Raw genomic sequence first — 21,310 nt, forward strand, 5'->3', positions numbered from 1 at the left:
TGTTCTGTACCTGTAGAATGACATGAGTATAGATATGTGAAGCTCAGCCTCCTTAGAAAGTAGAGACATTGGTGAGCTTTCCTAATGTGTATGATGTGTTCTGGGACCATGAGAAGTGGTGTGTGATGTGCGCTCCCAGGAGATTGAAGCTGCTTGCAGTTTCCACTGCTGTGCTGCTGATGTAAAAGCGGATGTGAGTGGTGTAAGGTTTGCTGAAGTTGATAACCATCTCCTTTGCCTTGTTGACATTCAGCAAGAAGTTACTTGCCTGGCACCAGGCCTCAAACTTTTTCACCTCCTCTCTGTAGACAGTTTTATTGTTGATGAGCCCAACCCTTGTCCTGTCACAGGTGACTTGACCATGTAATTGCTCATGCGTTTGGCTGTGCTTCCTTCATAAAGATATTGGCATCTGTATCTATAGATTTGGGGATATTTTCACAGGTGCTCCAGCCAAAATAACCTTCATCTAGCAACTTAATCCTTAACCACCATCTTCACATGCGTGCTACTGGCAAAGTTCTCTGGAGGGCAGTGGCTTTTTTCATGCTAATTTGGATGACAAAAGATAATTTGTCACAGACTGCGTGAATCACAGATTTTCTAGATCTGTATGTCAAATAAATTCACTGGTTTCTTCGATTTACTGAGGAATATTTCATGAGCTGATCTCAAATTATACTACAGGAAGTCTGTTACGTGTTCCCTCTCCTTAGTAAAAGATGTCCATTCAGGTAATTGAACTCAAATTATTAAGTAAATTATCTTGGAAGTATTAATAGCTCAAGAAAGTAAAATGTGAAACTTCTTGCTGAATTTGGACTGTTTGTGATTGAATTATATGCAATAGATTGCTTATTATTTATAATTTTATAGAAACAAGCAAAATGGAAGAGTCCAAAGACATTCCCTGTGCAACTTCACCTACTCCTCCTTTAGAACCACAGTCACCAATTGATTCCAACCCACCCAAAAAAGAAGACAACAAACCAGAAAAAAGTGAGGATGCACAAAAAACCACATCTACCCCTGAAGGTATCAATATTTGTAAAATATATCAAAGTTTTGAGGCATTGGAGTGAACTAAATCGTGCTGTTCATCCTGGTATTCTGACCTTTAAGACGTATAGAATTAAAGAGACTATGCATAAATTTATTTATTCTCTCTCCTTGTAATTATTTTCGGAAAGAGATTATTTTAGAGAATTTACATGGTTAATTGTTCTGAATTAGCCCCTTATAAAACAGAATATTAAATAAAAACAATAATTCATAGCATTGTAGTTTTAAATTGAAATGGCATGTATTTTCCAAAATAAGTATAATAGATATTATATTAAATGATATATATCATTCTATATTAAATGATCGATAATTCCAAAATTTATCAGTATGTGCTCATAATTCAGTGTTGAAATTGGAGTGTTTCCATATTCATTTTATATGATCCTTCACATGCTTTTGTGTTGCTTTGTAATTTTGTTTATCTGTACTATGTAATTGTCATAATATCAAACTTCTTGTATTCAGAATATAGGCAATGAAGCATGAATTTCCTTTCACGGCACCTGTTTTGCCACCTCATCCCTGATCCCTTTTGAATTTTTTCATGTCTAATCCGACACAGCAAATCAGTTGTTCCTGTTGAAGTTGGACTGCTGACAATTTGTTAGCTATTTTGTATATATAGACCAACATGGGAATTTGTCGAATGAATGATATTTGGGGTAGACATCTTCATTAATAGAATACCTGGTGTAGTTTCTCAAACAACTGATTTCCGAACACATAATTATTGCATAAGAGAGATGAATGAAACTTAGGGCTATAATGCTTTAGATTTTAAATAATGTGTCAGTTGCAGTAGTCTTTAGCATTTTGGTCATTGCTAATTAAGGAAAACTATTCCGCAACCAGAATGAAAGTAAATTTTCTAACCTGAAGTTCTGATTTTATTTTACCCAGAATGGAAGAAGTTGAAAATTGTTATTTTTTATTTCCTTCTCACTGGGCATAGAGAGTATGTAGAAAATCACCCATGTTGGTCTATAACCTTGAAAATAACCTTTTTGCACAGCAATGAAAATTCTTACTAAACGATGGAGGTAAAATGAGAATTTTCTTTTACACAAGACTTTGAATACACTACCTTAAAAGGTGATGGAAACCGATTTTGCAGAGAATTTCAAATTAGATAATTTGCAAGGCTATGTAGAAATACACATTTGGCTGTTCTCATGCTCTGAATTTTTTTGCATATTGTCTAACTTCGTGTGCTTCAATTCATATTGCTTTGTCTCTTAGGAATGTTTTACGAGAGGAGCCAAAGAAATGAAGTTATACAGGTTGCTTAATTATTTTACGTGTGTTCTAGTAACAGAAACCGGAATTGCCTCAGATCAGAAATCTCCAACTCTGCCTCGTAATGCCTCTCCTCCTGCTGCTGATGTGTCTTCAGTGTCTCCCTCATCTGCAGCTCCAAATGTTGCAAACCGAAGCATACCTCAGGACAATGATGATGAAGAAGGGCTTAAACACCTTGAACAGGTATTCGATAGGAGGAACAATAAATAGGAATAATTTGCCTTTCTTTTTCATAATATATGAAAATCCACATCAAAATTCGAATGCTTTTTATTGAACTGTATATCCTGTGTTGTAAATTAAAAATTGCTCATTTGCTTTTACCAACTCAATTCATTACAACAATGCATTGAGATAGTGTAAGGTAAAACAATAGTGCAGAATACAGAGTAATAGTGCTGGTAAGGTGCAAAGGCACAACAATGTATATTAAGACATTTTACTTGTGACTCATTTTCCATTATATTTGCCTGCTTCTCTAACATGCATCTTCTATTAACTTGCATAAAAGGGTATTCAGATCCATTTTGAACTTGTGCATTTACTATTATCTCATCATTTAAAAAGTACTCAACAATTTGGCACATTGTACTACACCTGATTCCTGCACTACCCCACAAGTCAACTAGTAGCAGACTCATTATTGCTTCTGTTTTCTATCTGCTAAGTTTCAGTCATTGTTAATGTGTTAGCCCTAATATCTTGTGCTGTATTCTTGCTTACCAACCTTCTCTATAGCACCTTCTGAAAATTTAAATACATTGGTTTCCCCTGCTAGATATTCCTTCTAAGAACTTGGGTAGATCAGTCAACCATGAATTCCTTTACATAAATTCATGATGAATCTGCACAATCATATTATTTCCTAAGTGGTTTGATATCACATCCTTTAGGTGTAAAAATGTCATTAGTAAAAATGTATTAACTGTACATACTGTTCTAATTTCTTTATTTTGTTTCACAGTAATGAGTCAGTAAATATGTGGTGATTGACTGTCTTGACATAAAGGACAGTAGCATAGTTGATAGCATAGTGCAAATACAGAGCTAGCAACCTGGGTTTAATTCTGTTATTATCTGCGATGATACAGTAGCATAGTTGATAGCATAGTGCAAATACAGAGCCAGCAACCTGGGTTCAATTCTGCTATTATCTGCGATGAGTTTGTACATTCTCTCCATGACGACGTTGATTTCCTCTGGGTGCTCTGATTTCAAGACGGTAGTTTGAGTATCTCAGAAATGGAGAATGGTGCGAGAAACAAAATGCATAGTGAGAGGTAGTTCTGTGGGCAAAACACCTTGTTAATGAGAGGTCAGAGGAGAATGGTCAGACTGGCATTGAAGCTGACAGGAAAGTGACAGCAACTCATACCACACTTTACTACAGTAGTTTGCTGAAGGGCATCTCTGAACACACACCATATCAAGCCTTGAAGCGGATGAGCTACAGCAGCAGAAAGCCATGAGCATGCACTCAGTGACCACTTTATTAGGTGTAGTAGGTACCTAATGAAGTGGCCGCTGTGTGTAAATTGGGCTATTGAAGATGGAACGAAACTTTGCGTTTGTGAATGTTTGAGAAAATGGGGACATACAATGTACTTTAGTGTAAGTGTATGTAACTGGATTGCATCTTACATATAGTCATTCTTTTATAAAATTTGAAAAATATTTTTTTCCAATTCAGGAAGCCGAGAAGATGGTAGCATCTTTGCAGGACAATGCCATAGATGATGAAAGGTTATCAACACAAATTCAAGAGCAACGGACTAAAGCTGCTACCTTGCCACTGTCTCATGAAGCTGCAATGAAGTGGTTTTATAAAGATCCCCAAGGAGAAATACAAGGTATATGTTAAAAACTCCTCAAAATTAGTAATATGTAAGCTTTGCATCTTGACTTTTAAATCCTACTTGTATGGGGAAAGCATTTAGAATTGCCAGCAAGTAGATTTCAGGTTACTACTTACAGTTGGAAAACAGTTTTTTGTCTGCAGAGTACTACAACTATTAATTATAAATTACTTGCATTTATTTAGCATTTCACTGGGAGTCCACACTAAGTGTTGTTTCCCAAATAAAGTGACAATAAAGGATTGTGATACAGGTGCAGGCAAGTAGAAATTCAAACTGCCATTTTAATGTCACGTTGTGTTTATTTTTCTGCTTCCTATAAGTTGTAAAATTTTAATACAGGCAGTTCTACCCTCTACCCTCCTGCTCTTTTTCATACTTCTGCATACCCACTCAATGTGGTGTGCATATTACATATGGGCTTAGTGATTTACAATCTAGAAAGTTGATGTGACATTCAGTTTGGTTGAATGATTTTTTAACATGGGAGTTGGAGACTGCATGAGTTTGCTCATCTGCCACAGTTGTAGGGTGGAGAAATGGGATTATAGAACAGTAAGCACAGTACAGGTTGTTCAGCCCACAGTACTGTGCCAACTTTTTAATCTGCTGTAAAATAAATTTCACTCTTCCCTCCCACAGAGCCCACCATTTTTCTTTCATCCATGTGCTTATTTCAAAATTCTTTTAATTGTTCCTAATATATCCGCTGCCACCATACCTGGCAGTGTGTTCCATGCACTCACAACTCCATGTAAAAAAAAAATTTACCTCTGACATCCGCCCTCTGTACTTTCCATCAAACACCTTAGAAATGTATGTCTTCATATCAGTCATTTCTGCTCTGGAAAAAGAAGTCTTTGACTGTCCACTCTATCTCTACATCTTATTCTATCAAGTCACCTTCCATCTTCCTTTGTTCCAAAGAGAAGTACTAGCTTGGTCAGTCTATCCTCATGACACGCTCTCTAATCAGACTGCTTCCTGGTAAATTTTCCTGCACCCTCCTTGAAAGCTTCCACGTCCTTCTCGTAATGTGATGGCGAAAACTGAACGCAATATTCCATTTGGTCTATCCAGAGTTTTATAGAGCTGCAACATTACTCCTGCCTAATGAAGCCCAACACACCATACACCTTAACCAATCTATTGGATTGTGCAGCACCTTTGAAGGATGTTTGGATGTGGACCCTGTTACGTACCCCGTAACTGGGTCACTTACCAGCACAGATAGAGAGGTCCGTTGAAGTCTGATGGTACTATTTTTAACAGTATTTATTAATAAAAATACACAAAAATAATATCAATGCAAACATACAGATAATATACATCATCAATACTAAATCTAAAAGCACGGGTATAATAATAATAAGAAATAGCTCTATCGTTGTCTAAGGGATAATGTATTGTCCGATGGAAATATAAAAGTCACTTTAGTTCATTCAGTCTGCAGCCTTTGGTTGGAGAGAGAGAGACGATGTTTTTAGAACTTGCCCGTTTTCCTTTTTATGATGTCGATCCTTCGAAATGTCGTCGGTGGTGATCTCTTCTTTAGCTAAGCCGTCTTCCATGGTAAGGGCTCAATCCCGGGCAACAGGAAAGGACACACGTGGGCCTTACACCAGCTGTCGCTATTAAATGCTGTCACGGGATTTCCAGCGTTTCTACTGGTGCGTCTAAAGGGGTTGTTCCCCAGACCCTCTTTTATCCTGACTCACAGGGTCTATATGATGATATAACCTGATGTCAATCAGGTTGGGGTGATGCAATCCCTCCACCAACCCCCTCTGTTCATTGTCTGCGGGCTTCGATGAGTAGTACAGTACTCAATACACAATTCCATCTCCAAGAGATAATGGCCGTTATCCATGGCTTTGTCTCTCGGAGGCCCAGGACACATTCCAAACCTTGAGGAATCTGCGTCTCTCTCTCATTTCCTGGGTCCCAGACCCGAATTAATAGCGATCTTGAGATTCTCAAAAAAAGGAGGGGGCTACGTTGTACCCTTCGGCCCCTCAGAGTTGGGGCACAGGCGTAACAACCCCAAGATCCCTCTTTTCTTCCACACTGCTGAGAATGCTGCTATTCATCCTCTACTCTGCCTTCAAGTCTGACCTTCCAAAGCGTATCACTTCATATTAAATTGAGCATGAAGAAGGCTTGGTTTTTTTCATGGTGGGAGAGTGCAATAGTGAATGCTGTAAAACATGCTACTAGCGTAATCTGTAATATCTTTGCAAGCATACACATTTTCAATCATATTTTAATGATTTTAAGTGTTTCTGAATTTCCAAATAATTTTGAAAAATAGATCAGCAAAATATATCAGTTAAAGAAAATATTCTGTGGTGTTGCTGACTATTACTAGTGTTTACTGGAACCTTAGATCTCCTGCCTTAGTTTCTGAAAGAAGCTGAGGCCTTCAGTTTGTCGTTAAAAGACTCAAAGTTTAATTGCTGTTCAAAAGTATATTTTTGTATTATTGAATCTTCAAGTTGTGCATTAGAACCTGGGTACTAAGGGGAGGAAGTGCCACATAGAAAAAAGGATACCATGCATAGAATTGTGGTTCATGTTGTGGATTATACAGATAGATTGATGAATTTAATTAGATTATTGCAAAGAATTTAAAAGTTTTGAAGTGATAGTGTCATTGACATTTCTGTTATGAGAATCTATGTAGAGGTGTTTTTATTGCCACCTTTTGTATGGTAAATAAAATTGGCTAAATCAGGCTTGATAATTTCCTAGAGATGCTCGGCTTCAGCACATCAGTGGTGCATGTGGCTGCAGGAGGATAGAGTGTAAGATGCAGAATTATTCAAATATGTTCATGGTCATGTAAGAGATTTGAGATAAGAGAGAAATTACATGTTAACCAACTTTTTCTTGTATCATCTCCAGGAATGCAAATGTTATCAGTCTTGGGTTTGGGCACTGAATTCAGATACTGAACTTGAATTACTATATTCCATTCCTCCACATAATTTGATGATAACATTGCTATTGATTTTGTAGCATGCGTTTCTCTGGATTTTTCCTGAGGTGGAGATGTGCTGGGTTTTATATCGCACTATATAGTAATGTCAATGCGGTATATCTTGGGTGTTGCCATTCAAACGAAAGTTGTTTCTCCATTGGTTTCTGTGCATTCCTACCAATACGTAAACTGGCTTTAACATGAGACACCAGATATGTAAAGACCTAACAGCTGGCATTTGCAAAGAATGTCTGGAACTGCAGAAAAGATTACTTTTGGCCATCAGCATCTCATCTGTTCACCCTGAAGTACAATGAGCTACGGGTGCATGATCAGAGCTTTTTTGTGTTATGTCTGTGGAGTCTTCTGTTACTCAGCTTTATGTTGCATGTAACTCACTGATTTCTCAACTTGAAACCTATTAGTTGTAACTTTCAAAAAAAAAATCTGCTTACACTCAATATTTATACACTTTTATCACAGATATTAAATATACTATAAAAATACTTTTTCATTCATTTGGCTTCTAATTTGAACCTACATTATCTATTGCACTTTATTTTGTTTCCACCTTAAATTTCCAGTCAATTGTTTTGGAAGTGGGGGCAAAATATTTTTTTCTGGTTATCTGGAAGAATGCACGTACTGATGGTTTTCAGTTTTATATTTACGTCATTTCTGAATCCTCCTGTAGCAGATTATCTGCTGTACATTGTAATGAATAATTTCTATATTAATTTCTGCACACCGTAGCGTCAAGAGTATACACTCCTATTAGACACTACCTCAGATACCTCAGACCCCAAATCGCAAGCCACTAAATTGTGTTTCTTCTGGCTTTGCAACCTGAAATGTTTTCTGCTCTTTTACTCAAATATCCCTGTAATTCAGATTAGGTATTAGCTGTTTTTGTTTGCCATTTTTGTGACAGACGAGCAGTCATATAGTGTGCTAAACTAGTTAAACAAATATTTTGAAAAGCTGTTCTTCTGAGTAACATTCATAAAACTGAATAGTGTCAAGCAGAAAGGATTTCTATAAAACACAGGATTTTCAAAACAGATACAATTCCTATAAACTAAAAAGCCATATCAATAATGCAGATAAATGAGTTGATCATCACAGAAATCGAAGCTAGAGCAATGGATTTTAGGTCACCCCATTGAAGTTCCTTACCCTATTCTTAAGCCTGAACTGCTCTCTACATTTGTATAGTTACTTGCCTCTTGGGTGACTCCACACATATTTGGTATTTCCTCAATACCCTTTTTTCCCCACACAAAACGTCAAAAAGCCTCTTGGAGATAAAGGCCCCAGCTACACACAATCAGTGCTGTGAAGCTAACTTCCTGAATATATAAAACTTCCAAATATAAACAGATAAGGTATTCGATATACTAAATGATATTATCCACCTGGTCTGTAAGCTTCTTTGAACTAAGCAACTTTATCAGCTTGTCTGCTTTGAAACAAAGCAAATTAAATAACCCATTGTCTAAAACTGCATATCAAGCAGTAATAAGCTGGGTGTTCAGAGCTAGCTGTCTGCTCCGTAGACAGTTTATTTGCAAAGCTGTGTTTTTGTTATCAAGCTGATTACGGCTTTCCATTTACATTTTAAGAACTGAAGACTGGCTCTCATTTACAAGCAGAAGCTAAACAAAGTTGTAGTTGGAAGTTTTCTTACAATTGCTAAAAACCTCCAGGTGGCAGCTGCTGTGTTTAGAAAACTGAATTTGGTAAAAACATGAGGCCTACTGGCCCAATAAGCGGTTATCCATCACACCTAAACCACTAAGCATCTGGCCGTTAAAATCTAATAGCCCAGTAATTAAAATTCAACTCAATAAATTTAATCTGAAGCAAATGAAACTAACTCTCTCAGATTGAATAGTAATGGATTCTCAGAAATTTGTCGTATGTATCAATACTAATGGAAAAACCCAATTTCCACACATGAACAGGAGTGTTAGCACATTTTTCAACTTCAACTTTATAGCGAGTGCTGTTGAAAAGTTAATCACACTTAAAAAGGATCTAAAAATGCTTAACTTGCATCTAACAATATTTTCATGAAAAGTCATTAATCTATCTCTGCTCATGTATTAGAAAGAAAATATGTCATAATTGCAGTTACATGACAGTTAATCAATCTTACAGATTGACTATATTAAGGAAATATATTTTCAATTCTTCATCTGTAATTATTCACCAGTAAGATTATATTTATTTGTCACATACAGGAAAACATATGTGAAAATGCATCATTTTGCGTCAGTGATCATCACAGTCCTGAATATGTGCTGGAGACAGCTGTCAAGTGTCGCCATACATCCAGTACCAATATGGCTTGCCCACAACTTACTAACACTTAGTAATCAGAAATATCTTTGGACAGTGGGAGGAAATAGAGTAAACCCACACCGTCATAGGGTGAATGTACAAGCTTGTGCAGTCAGTCATTGAACACTGCAGCACAGAAACAGTCCCTTTGACCCATCTAGTTTATGTCAAACTATTATTCTGCCTAGTCTCATCAATCTGCATCCGGAATATAGCCCTCCAAACCCATCCCATCCGTATACTGATCCGAAGGAGGTAACTGGTCCTTGAGCCAATCCTCAGCAGACGTTCAGAGGTGGAGAGATCAGCAACTTTAAAATTCCTTGGTGTTATCACTTCAGATGACCTGTCCTAGGTTCAGCACGTAAGTGCAATTATGAAGAAAGTGCCTCTGCTTCCTTAGCAGTTTGTGAAGTTTTGACATGACATCTAAAACATCAACAAACTTCTACAGACGTGTGGTGGAGAGGTATATTGACTGGCTGCATCATGGCCTGGTATGGAAACACCATGCCCTTGAAAAGAAACTTTCCTACAAAAAGTAGTGGATACAGCCCAGTCCATTGTGAGCAAAGCCCTCCCAATCATTGAACACATCTACATGGAGCTTTGTCACAGGAAAGCAGCATCTATCATCAGGGACTGCCACCCCAAAGGTCATGTTCTCTTCACAATGTTTCCACCAGGAAGAAGGTAGATGAGCCTTAGGACTCATTACCAGGTTCAAGAACAGTTAATACCTCTCAATCATCAGGCTTTTGAACCAAAGGGGATAACTTCACTCACCCCATTACTGATCCATTCCTATAACCTATAGGTTTACTTTCAAAGGCTCTTCATCTCATGTTCTCTATTTATTGCTTATTTATTTATTATTTGTTTTTTTCTCGGCTCAAGATAGTAAAATCTGAGGTAGGAGCGTAGCCAAGCATGCTCATTTGTCAATTGCTAGAAACTTTCGGACTGTTCTCTTGGTGTTTAGTGTTGTGGCTTTCTCTGCTGTGTAACCCTAATTGTTTAATACTATTGTGTCGTGACTTTGGGATGACACCAGTTGTAGATATTACTATCTGGACAATGTACACCATGTTCATTTTCCAAAGTCTTTCAATATCATCTTTTAATTCAGCAAATTTCTGGTGTTGTTCACTCATTTCTGTATGTTATGTGTGTGAAATAGCTATATCGATTAAGAAAGTTGTTCTTTTATATCTGAATGGTTATTATGGATTGTCTTATCTGTAATAGCTGATGGGTCGTAATATAATGTGATATGTAACTATTAGTGTATCTTTCTGTATTTGCATGGTGTGCTGTCTTTTGCACACTGGTTGTCTGCCCTGTTGGTGCAGTCTTGCATTGATTGATTCTATTATGTTTATTGGATTTATTGAGTATGGCCACGAATAAATGAATCTTAGAGTTATATATTGTGACGTGTATGTCCCTTGTTAATAAATTTACTTCGAACTTTGAAATTTGTCTTAACTATTGAAATCAAGCCCACATTCACCAATTCTGCTAGCAGTTCTTTCCACACTCATCACCTTTTGAACTCACACTCATCACCATTAAACATTTCTCCTTTCCCCCTTAAACCTTGACTTCTAGTTCCAGTCTCACTTATCCTCGGTGGAAAAGCCTGCTTGAATTATCCTTTCTATATTTTCATAAATTTGTATACCTTTGTCAAATCTCCCCTTATTCTGCTTTCTAGGGAGTAAAATCCTAACCTCATCTACCTATGATGCCATTTTCAAGGAATTACGGATTTGTATTCGCAGATCCATCTGTTTTACCACACTCAGTGTGCTACAGTTCACTGTGTCGAGTCCTACCCTGGTTTGTCCTTCCCAAGTGCAACACCTCATAGTTGTCTGCATTAACTTCCATCTGGCACTTTTCTGGCTGGTTCAGATACAGGTGCAAGCTTTAGCTTTCCTTGCTGTCCACTACACCTCCAATCTTGGTGTCATCTACAAATTTGTTGATCCAGTTTACCACATTATCATCCCTCTCATTAATATAGATGACAAACCAACAAACCTAGCACTGATCCCTGAAGCACACCATATTGCACAGACCTGCAATCAGAGAGGCTGATTTGCTAATACTCTTTTTTTTGGCTTCTCCTGCAAAGCCAACGTCAAATCCAGTTAGCTTCCTCATTTTGAATTCCAAGTGATTGAACCTTTGCATAACCTTGTCAAAGACCTTGCTTTAAATCCTTGTAGACAACATCCACTGCTGTTCCTTTATCAGTGTTCCTGGTAACCTTGAAAAACTGATTGGTTGGACATGACCTACCACACACACAGCCAAGACCGTTTTCAAATCCTTTTGTTAAGTGGAGTTAATGACCGATAGTTTAGAAGCATAGAAAACTTACAGCACAATACAGGACCTTTGGTCCACAAAGCTGTGCCAAACATGACCTTACCTTAGAAATTACCTAGGGTGACCCATAGCCCTCCATTTTTCTAAGCTCCATGAAAAGACCCTATTGTATCCGCCTCCTCCACCGTCTCCAGCAGTCCATTCCATGCACTCACCACTCTCTGCGTTTTTAAAAAAAACTTACCCCTAAATTTATTGTAAATTGATTATTTGCTGAATCTATGTTTATATGATGCACAACATGACCTGAAAGCACAAGTAATTTGCAGCCCTATAATAGTGCAGAGAGATGGCCTGAGCTTCCTAGCTAAAATTTTCTCCTGTATATCCAAACTTTTTAGTTAATTTCTTCGCTATACAAGGAGGAAAATTCTATGAGGTCAACTTTCTTAGAGGTGCCAGTTGCAGAATTTTTTGCCAATTAGCATGTTTAGTTTGCAGCTATTCCAACAAGTCAATTTTGAATGTTTATCTCAAAAGGTGGTAAACTGTGGCTGACTGGCTGTTGTTTCACATTGACTTGAATAGCTTTTTGATTATTCATCTGTATTTTTTGAGAAACACAATTAGTCATCAAATTCCCTTTGTCACAGTATTTTCAGTTTTATTACATCAAAATATTAAAAATGCTGGTTCTTTTGAGAACCATAATGGGATCTTTTCTGTTATGCACTGCATCTTTGTTATGCCTCAGGATGGGGAAAGGTTTGGGTGAACAATACCTACAAAGTGTTTTACAAATGAAAACACTTTTGTAAAAGGGTCCTACTGAAAGGTCTCGGCCTGAAATGTCGACTGTACTCTTCCATAGATGCTGCATGGCCTGCTGAGTTCTGCCAGTATTTTGTGTGTATTGCTTACAAATGAAAGTGTTTACCTTTAGTTTAAGGACATTTTTTTTTGCTTATCATTTAGTTCTATGATATATGGGAAGATTGTTTTCGGAAAGCCTTCCATTGAGCAAAAATTTGTAAATCAACAGAAGTTCCTGTACATGGTCCAAAAATGCACTTGAATATAATTTTCCATCCTTGAGATTGTCTACTGTTATCTTATTGAGGTGAAAATTATTATTTGATTTGGTAAGGCAAAAGAAGGATGCTGTCTATTGCAGTGGAATTGAACTTTATTAGAGATTTAATGAAAGTGTTCCAGAACACTGTAAAACAAATTTCCATATTTAAGAAGCAGGTCATTTCCCACAAATACTTAAAATGAAATAGCTTTAAACAAATATATACCCATTATTTAAAATTGTAATTTGAAGTGCTGAACCTAAGTATTCAGAAAAGTGCATTTGCATTATTTGGAATATAGGAGCAGTTGTAGGTGAACAGTTGGTACCTTCTTGAGACTTTTCTGTTTGTGTTTCAGTACAATTTTTTTTGATGAACGTTTAAAATTCAATGTGATAAAGAAATGTTTCATAATCTGATTTAGGAACCAGAGCTGCAAATTCATACAGTATTATGACTAAATGTAAGCTACCAACAGAAGTACAAGAACACAAGAAAGTAGGACCACAAGTAGTCTATCTGGCTTCTAAACACACCCTTTCATTCAGAATGATCATGCTGATCTACTCTGGTCCCAATACCTCCTCTTAGGAGTCACGCAGTGCTGAAACACTCTTTTTACCTATTCTCTCTGTGTTGACCATCCCATTTCCCATCACTTAGTCTCTAGCCTTCTATGTTTTAGCACTTCAAGTGGTTGTCTGGATACTTTAGTTGTGTGAATCTCTGCCGCCAGTACACTTTCAGGCATTATGTTCCAACCCCCAACAGTCCTCTGGATGAAAAAAAATTATTCTTTGTATCCCCTCTTATGCCTTACTGTAACCAAAGTCCTCTGATTAGAGTCACCACTGCTATGGGGAAGAGTTTACTCTGTCCAATTGCAACCCATTCATACTTCTCAGTTACTAGAAAAAAAAATTCTGTTTCTTACAACTCAGACACACCATCCCAGGCAAAATCATGGTGAATCTTTCCTGTACTCTACAAAGCATAACTTTTGTGCCAGTGTCCAATCTTTTGAACACTTACTGACCTCTAAATGTAGGTAGGTAAACCCAACATCCTAGACTCCACAACATTCTGAGCCAGAGTGTCAGCAATTTACCCTCTGAGGAAAAGATTCCTATTCACCTCACTTATAAATAGCCATCCCCTTATTGAAACAATATCTCATTGTTTGAGGCTCTCACATCAGTAAAAACATTTCAGAATCTACTATGTCACACCACTTGGGAGCTTAAATGTCTCAATAAGGTCACCCCTCATCTTCTACTTCGGGATTAGAATTAGTAATTGATCCAGTTTCTTTGACTACTTATGGTATAACAATTCTTTCACCAAGCAATCAATCAAGTGAAACTCTTGAAATGCCTCCAAAGCCGGTATGTCCTTTCATAAGTAAAGGGGGGGGGGGGGGGCAAAACTATGCATAAAAACCTAGAGTGTGACCTTATCTATGAGCTTTTCAAAACTTCCCAGTTTTTTTAAAAAAATCCAGCCCCCTTGCTTTAAAGGTCAATATGCTATATGCTTTCCTAAATGAAAATAGCATATAAGGAATAAGCTTACAGTCTCCAGTTCATCACTGCACATGGTGGCTAGCTAATCCATGTATTTTTTTCTTCTGAGGCTCTAAAATATTGGTTTCTTGTATGAATTTACTTCCCTTTATGTTAAACATAATAGTTCTTAGAAGGTATATTGTTTAAGTATTGAATGACTACATAATGCTAGAAGTCTGAGATGTGCTATCAGTTGGTCTGGTTTTATTTTATGATAAACATATGAACTATGAATTTTGTTTACATGCAGTTTTAATTATCTTTATATTTTAGCATCATGGTTAATTCTAAAGAAAGTAATGCTAAATATGTTGGAAGGAAATGTTGCCATCTTGTCAGTGCATAATCTTGCAGGGTTGAAATGCAAGTTATTTGATGTTATCGTACCTGAGAAATAAGTACTGACTGGGCTATTGATTGTAGATGATTTTAAATGTATATTAATTTATCTACACTCTAGGACCCTTCACTAACCAAGAGATGGCAGAATGGTTCCAGGCAGGCTACTTCACTATGTCTTTACTTATAAAGAGAGGCTGTGATGAGGGTTTCCAGCCATTGGGAGAGGTTATTAAGATGTGGGGCAGAGTGCCTTTTGCTCCAGGATCCTCCCCTCCTCCATTGCTGGTAAGAGGATTTATGTTACAATGAGAAGTAGCTAAATATTAAATTTGGGTAATCATCAGTATATGATAGCAAGACATTTATGACTAAGGCAAAAGTGAATTGTTCTGCTTGTATAGTTTGCTCATGTGCATTTTTCATTGCAAATGATTGATAAAAGTAATGCAATGAATAGTCCTCTGTAATAATGATGACGTTTGCTTAATTTCTTGCTGTGTTAGAAGCCTATCAATAGAGAAGTTCATAATGAGAAATGAAGTAGAAGAGACAAGGGAAGCAACTGCAGGGTTGGAGAACATCTGGGCAATAGCAATTACAAAATAGTAAAATGTAATGAACAAAAATGACATGAAACAAAGAACAAAGTAATAGTTTGAAAAATATTTTAAGGCTAATCCTAATGAGGCCATAATAGCAGTTTTCATTTACGCAATCATTTTATTGTAAAAATAAAGAATTATGAGGCTCTTTTCCTCAGTAGAGGGAGGGCTGTAAGATGTTCTTTAAAATTACAAGGGGATTTGATGAGTTAGCCAAGAAGAAAGAAGTTCTCACCTGTTAGAAATATGAAAATATAGGGCATAATCAAAAGTTGGTCACCAATAAATTCTTTTGGGAACTCCGGAGTAAAAATAGTTGAGGTGAATAACAGGCATCAGAAATAACAGAATTGAAATGTTTGTCAACAAGTTCGACATGAAGAGTTTTTGAAAATCTAGAATTAATCAGTTTTATGATGTGAATTCTTTAATATTTATATTTCAGTTTTAAAATTAATGCTGTTTAAGTAAATTGAATAGAGATAATAGAGCATAAAAGTTTACAAGTCTAAACGTTCAAAAGAGTGGGTAGTTTCTGACATGTTTAAATCAATTGTGAATTAATTGCAGATTTTTTGCACTTAAATAACTGAACTAGAAGAATTGCTGCCTCACAATACGAAAGGTCTTGATTCAATCTGGACCTCAGTTGTTATCTGTGTGGAGTTTGCACATTCTCCATCTGAATGCATCAGTTTCTTGAAAGTGCTTTGGTTTCCTCTTGCATCTCAAAAACATGTTAATTGGCTGCCATAAATTTGCTGTATTGTCTAGGTGAGTGGAATGGTCTGGATGGGAAATGATAGGAATATGGGGAGAATAAAAGAAGGATTAATGTAGAATTTGTGTAAGTGGGTAGTTCAGAATGGAAGTACAATTACATTTAGTTTTGAATATTGTGATGGAGAGTTTGTTCCTTCAGTAGTATCCTGTGCAATTTTAAATGTTCTTTGTGTTCAAATCCCACCATGGGCTTACTTCAGTACCTTTAACCTCTTTAACCTAATTCCTAAAATTGTATTATTTGCACAAACCCAATTTCAATTGTTTAGCCATTGCTGACTGTATGGGCCTTTATCATAAAGATTGGCTATAATTGGTGCTAGACTACTGTCCCAACAGGCATCTAAGCAACCACCATCATTCCGGTGCCCAAGAGAATGACAATACCTGTCCTAGATGATTACTGACTGGTGGCACTGACTTCAAAAATCATAGTGCTTTGATCAGTAATGAATTATATAAGATCCCACCTTTCAGCTACATTGGGCTCTTTCCAGTTTGCCTACCACTCAAACCAGTCCACTGCTGATGTCTTAGCCTCAGGCCACCACTCCATCTGTCCCACATAGAAAACGATGCCTCATATGCCAGACATTGTTCATTGTCTTCAGCATAGCATTTAACACAACCATCCTTCAGAGGCTGATGGTTAAGGTTTTCATCTTTGGGAATCAGCACCCTTCTCTGTAACTGAATCTTGGGCGACTTCTTGGGAAAAACCCCACTCAGTCCAAGTCGGCAGCAACACTGAAGATCCATCATGTTGAGCGCTGGTGTCAGCCTGGGTTGTGTTTTTATCCTGCTGCTGACTCATTACGGCACTGTTGGTGATACAACAGTGGTTGGCTTCATCAGCAATGATGAATCAGCATACTGAGAGGAGACAGGCTTGTCATATGGCGCAAGAACAATAACCTGACTCTCAACGTCGACAAAAGAGATGATTGTGGACTTCAGGAAGGCACAGGTGTGTGTGTGTGTGTGTGTGTGTGTGTGTGTGTGTTCGTTCATTCAGATGAGAATAAACTGGAACTGACTTACATGCTTTCTATTAATATGTTGGTTCATGTATTGCAAGAGGGATAATATGACAAGCAACTCTTTATTTATTTATTTATTACATTTTTAAGAAAATTACATAGAATGAATGGAATATAGGATAGTAAAAAAACTTAATCTTGACCCTCCCCCCTCCCCTTAACCTTCCCCCCTTAACCCCTATCTTAAAAAAAAGAAAAAAAAAGGAAAGAAGGAAAGAAAGATTGCCTGAATATCAGAGGTTCCCCACATGCTCCATGGAGTTCAAAATAATTTTAATTTTAATTTTTATTTTTCCCATTACTTTGTAATTTTATCTTCAAAGGTCCTGTATATTTAATCCTATCTTTTGTAGATAAGAGTGCCAAATTATCAAAAATATATCATAGTCATTTCTTAGATTATAAGTAATTTTTTCAAGTGGAATGCAGCTATATATTTCATTATTCCAATGATCCATAGTTAAATATAAGTCTGATTTCCAAGTAACTGCAATAAATTTTTTGGCTACTGCCAATGCAATTTTTATGAATTTTTTCTGATACTTATTCAATTTAAGTTTTGGTATTGTCCCTTCATTGTCACCTCGTCAAAATAATATTGGGCTATGTGGGAGTTGTACTCCAGTAATTTGTTCCAATAAAAGTCTTAAATTTATCCAAAATGGTTGAATTTTAAAACAAGACAAAGTAGAATGTAAAAAAGTACCAATTTCTTGATTACATCGAAAACATTGGTCGGATAGATTTGAATTTAATCTATTTATTTTCTGTGGTGTTATGTATAATTGATGTAAAAAATTATATTGTACTAATCTAAGTTGGACATTTATTGTATTTATCATACTGTCAAAACATAATCTTGACCAATTTTTCCAATTTTAATATTCAAATCAGATTCCCATTTTTGTCTTGATTTATGAATTCCTGGTTTAGTTGCTTTTGTTGTTTTTGAATCAAATTATACATACAAGATGTAAATTTTTTAATTTTTCCTTTTTGAATTAATATTTCTATTTCATTAGGTTTTGGCATTAACATTGTTTGACCCAGTTTATCTCGTAAATAGGCCTTTAATTGAAAAGGGTGTTATTTGATATTTTATATTTTTAATTGATCAAACGACATCAATACACCTTCTTCAAAATAGTCGCCTATATATTTAATCCCCTTTTGAAACCAGTTATGTAAAAGTTTATTATCCATTGTAAAAGGAATAAACCTATTTTGAATTAAGGTTCTTCTTGCTAATAAAGATTTCTTTATCTCATCGTCCATATTTAACTTATTCCTTTAAATCAATCAAATGTCTTAATATAAGAGATTCTTTCTTTTCCCGTATCCATTTGGATTCCCATTTATATATAAAATCTTCTGGTATATTTTCTCCTATCTTATCTAATCCATGCCGGTTTTTCTTCATCAAAAAAAGATGCAATAAATCTAAATTGATTTGCTTTATAATAATTCTTAAAATTTGGAAGTTGTAACCCTCCTAATTCAAATTTACATGTCAATTTTTCCAGTGATATTCTTGACATCTTTCCTTTCCAAAGAAACTTACTCACATATGTATTCAATGCTTGAAAAAATTTCTGAGGCAGTTGTATTGGTAAAGTTTGGAATAAATATTGCAATCTAGGAAATCTATTCATTTTTACAGCATTAATTCTACCTATTAATGTTATTGGTAACATCATCCATTTATCAAGATCTTCTTTTATTACTTTTAATAATGGCAAATAGTTTTGTTTATATAAATTCTTTACATCATTATCGACTCTTATACCTAAATATTTTATCCCATTTATTGGCCATCGAAATTGAGTTACTAATCGACATTGACTATAATCTCCTTTGGTAAGGGGTAAAATTTCACTTCTATCCCAGTTTACTTTATACCCCAATATTTTCCCATATTCTTCCAATCTGAAAGATAATTTTTGCAGTGATTGCAATGGGTTTGTTAAATAAATCAGAACATCATCAGCAAATAAATTAATCTTATATTCTTCTTGGTTAACTCTGAAGCCCATAATATCTGAATCTGTTCTATTTATTTCAGCTAATGGTTCTATCGCCAGTACAAATGGGGCAGATGATAATGGACAGCCTTGTCTAGTTGACCTTGTTAAGCGGAATGGTGTTGAAATCTGACCATTTGTAACTACTTTAGCTTGAGGATTAATATTTAAGGTTTTAATCCATTTTATAAAAGATTTTCCTAACTCATATTTTTCCAATACCTTAAATAAAAAATCCCATTCCAATCTATCAAATGCTTTTTCTGCATCCAAGGCAACTGTCACACTCATTTCCTCTCTTTATTGTGCTAAATGAATTATGCTAAGTAACCGAGTTATACTGTCCATTGATTGTTTTTAATAAAACCTGTTTGATCCATATGTATTAATTATGGTAGATATTTAGATATTAGATAAAATTTTTGCTATTGTTTTATAATCTGTATTCAACAAGGAGGTAGGCCTATATGATGTTGGTTTTAAAGGATCTCTATCTTTTTTTGGCAATACAGTTATGATTGCTGTCGAATAAGATTGTGGGAGTTTGTGCATTCTTTCCAATTGATATATTAATTCCATAAAAGGAGGGATTAATAAATCTTTACATTTTTTTAATAAAATTCAGGTGGAAAACCGTCTTCTCCTGGGATTTATTACTGTGAAGTGATCTTAAAGCTTCTTCAACCGCTTTTAATGTAAAGGGCATATCTAATCCTTTCTGTTCTTCCAAATTTAATTTTGGAAGAGTTATTTGTGATAAAAATTTATCTATCTCAGCAATCTTATCTTGTGATTCTGATTGAAATAATTCAGTATAAAAATTTTTTAAAGTTTCATTAATTTCTAAAGGTTTATAAGTAATCTTATTTACATTCGTTCTAATTGCAATTATTGTTTTAGAAGCCTGTTCTGTTTTCAACTGCCAAGCAAGAATTTTGTGTGATCTATCACCTAATTCATAATACCTCTGTTTAGTTCTCATAATTACCTTTTCTGTTTGATATGTCTGGAGTGTATTATATTGTAATTTTTTATTAACAAGTTGTCTTCATTTTTCTTCTGTCATATATCTTTGGGATTCTTTTTCTAATTTTGTAATATCTTTTTCTAATTGGTCTATTTCTGCCATATATTCCTTCTTAATTTTAGATGTATAACTTATTATCTGACCTCTCAAGTATGCTTTCATCGCTTCCCATAATACAAATTTTATCCTCAACTAAATGTGAATTTGTATCCAAAAAAATTGAATCTGTTTTTTCATAAAATCACAAAAGTCTTGACGTTTTAATAAAATTGAATTAAATCTCCATCTATAAATCGATTCCTCCTTATCCATCATTATCATTGTCATTATCAAGGGGGAATGATCTGATAATATTCTTGCTTTATATTCCACACTTTTCACTCTATCTTGAATATTTTTTGATAATAGGAAAAAATCAATCCTTGAATAAGTTTTATGTCTATTTGAATAAAATGAATAATCTCTTTCTCTTGGATTAATTTTTCTCTATATATTAATCAGATTTAAATCTTTCATTAATGATAAAGTTAACTTTATTACTTTTGATTTTGTAACAACTTTAGTTGACCTATCTAAAACTGGGTCTAAACAAAAATTAAAATCTCCACCTATTAATATTTTATCATGTGCATCAGCCAAGTTCAGGAAAACTTCTTGTATGAATTTTGCATCATTTTCATTTGGCGCATAAATGTTCATAAGAGTCCATAATTCCGAAAAGATCTGGCAATGTATAATCACATATCTCCCCACAGAGTCAATTAGTACATTTTGTATTTTAATTGGTAAGGTTTTATTGACCAAAATTGCGACTCCCCTCGATTTTGAATTAAATGAGGTTGCAATAACACTTGCAACCCAATCTCTCTTTAATTTCTTATGTTCTATCTCTGTTAAATGTGTTTCCTGCAGAAAAGCTATATCTCCTTTCATTTTCTTAATATATGTTAAAACTTATAAGTCCATTGACATTA

General features: G+C 35.4%; 1 protein-coding gene across 4 annotated transcripts in view; it reads left to right on the forward strand.

Annotated features, from left to right (window-relative positions):
* The window catches only part of gigyf2 (GRB10 interacting GYF protein 2), a 134,347-nt gene that overhangs the window by 54,878 nt on the left and 58,159 nt on the right, over positions 1 to 21,310 (forward strand). For all 4 annotated transcript variants that reach the window (XM_059948585.1, XM_059948594.1, XM_059948605.1 and 1 more), the window contains 4 exons: positions 877 to 1,035; positions 2,375 to 2,547; positions 4,055 to 4,214; positions 14,982 to 15,148. In XM_059948585.1, the coding sequence (XP_059804568.1) occupies positions 877 to 1,035; positions 2,375 to 2,547; positions 4,055 to 4,214; positions 14,982 to 15,148 (659 nt within the window). The remainder of the gene's footprint in view (positions 1 to 876; positions 1,036 to 2,374; positions 2,548 to 4,054; positions 4,215 to 14,981; positions 15,149 to 21,310) is intronic.

Source organism: Hypanus sabinus, chromosome 2 (assembly GCF_030144855.1).
Source record: "Hypanus sabinus isolate sHypSab1 chromosome 2, sHypSab1.hap1, whole genome shotgun sequence".
Taxonomy (NCBI): Eukaryota; Metazoa; Chordata; class Chondrichthyes; order Myliobatiformes; family Dasyatidae; genus Hypanus; species Hypanus sabinus.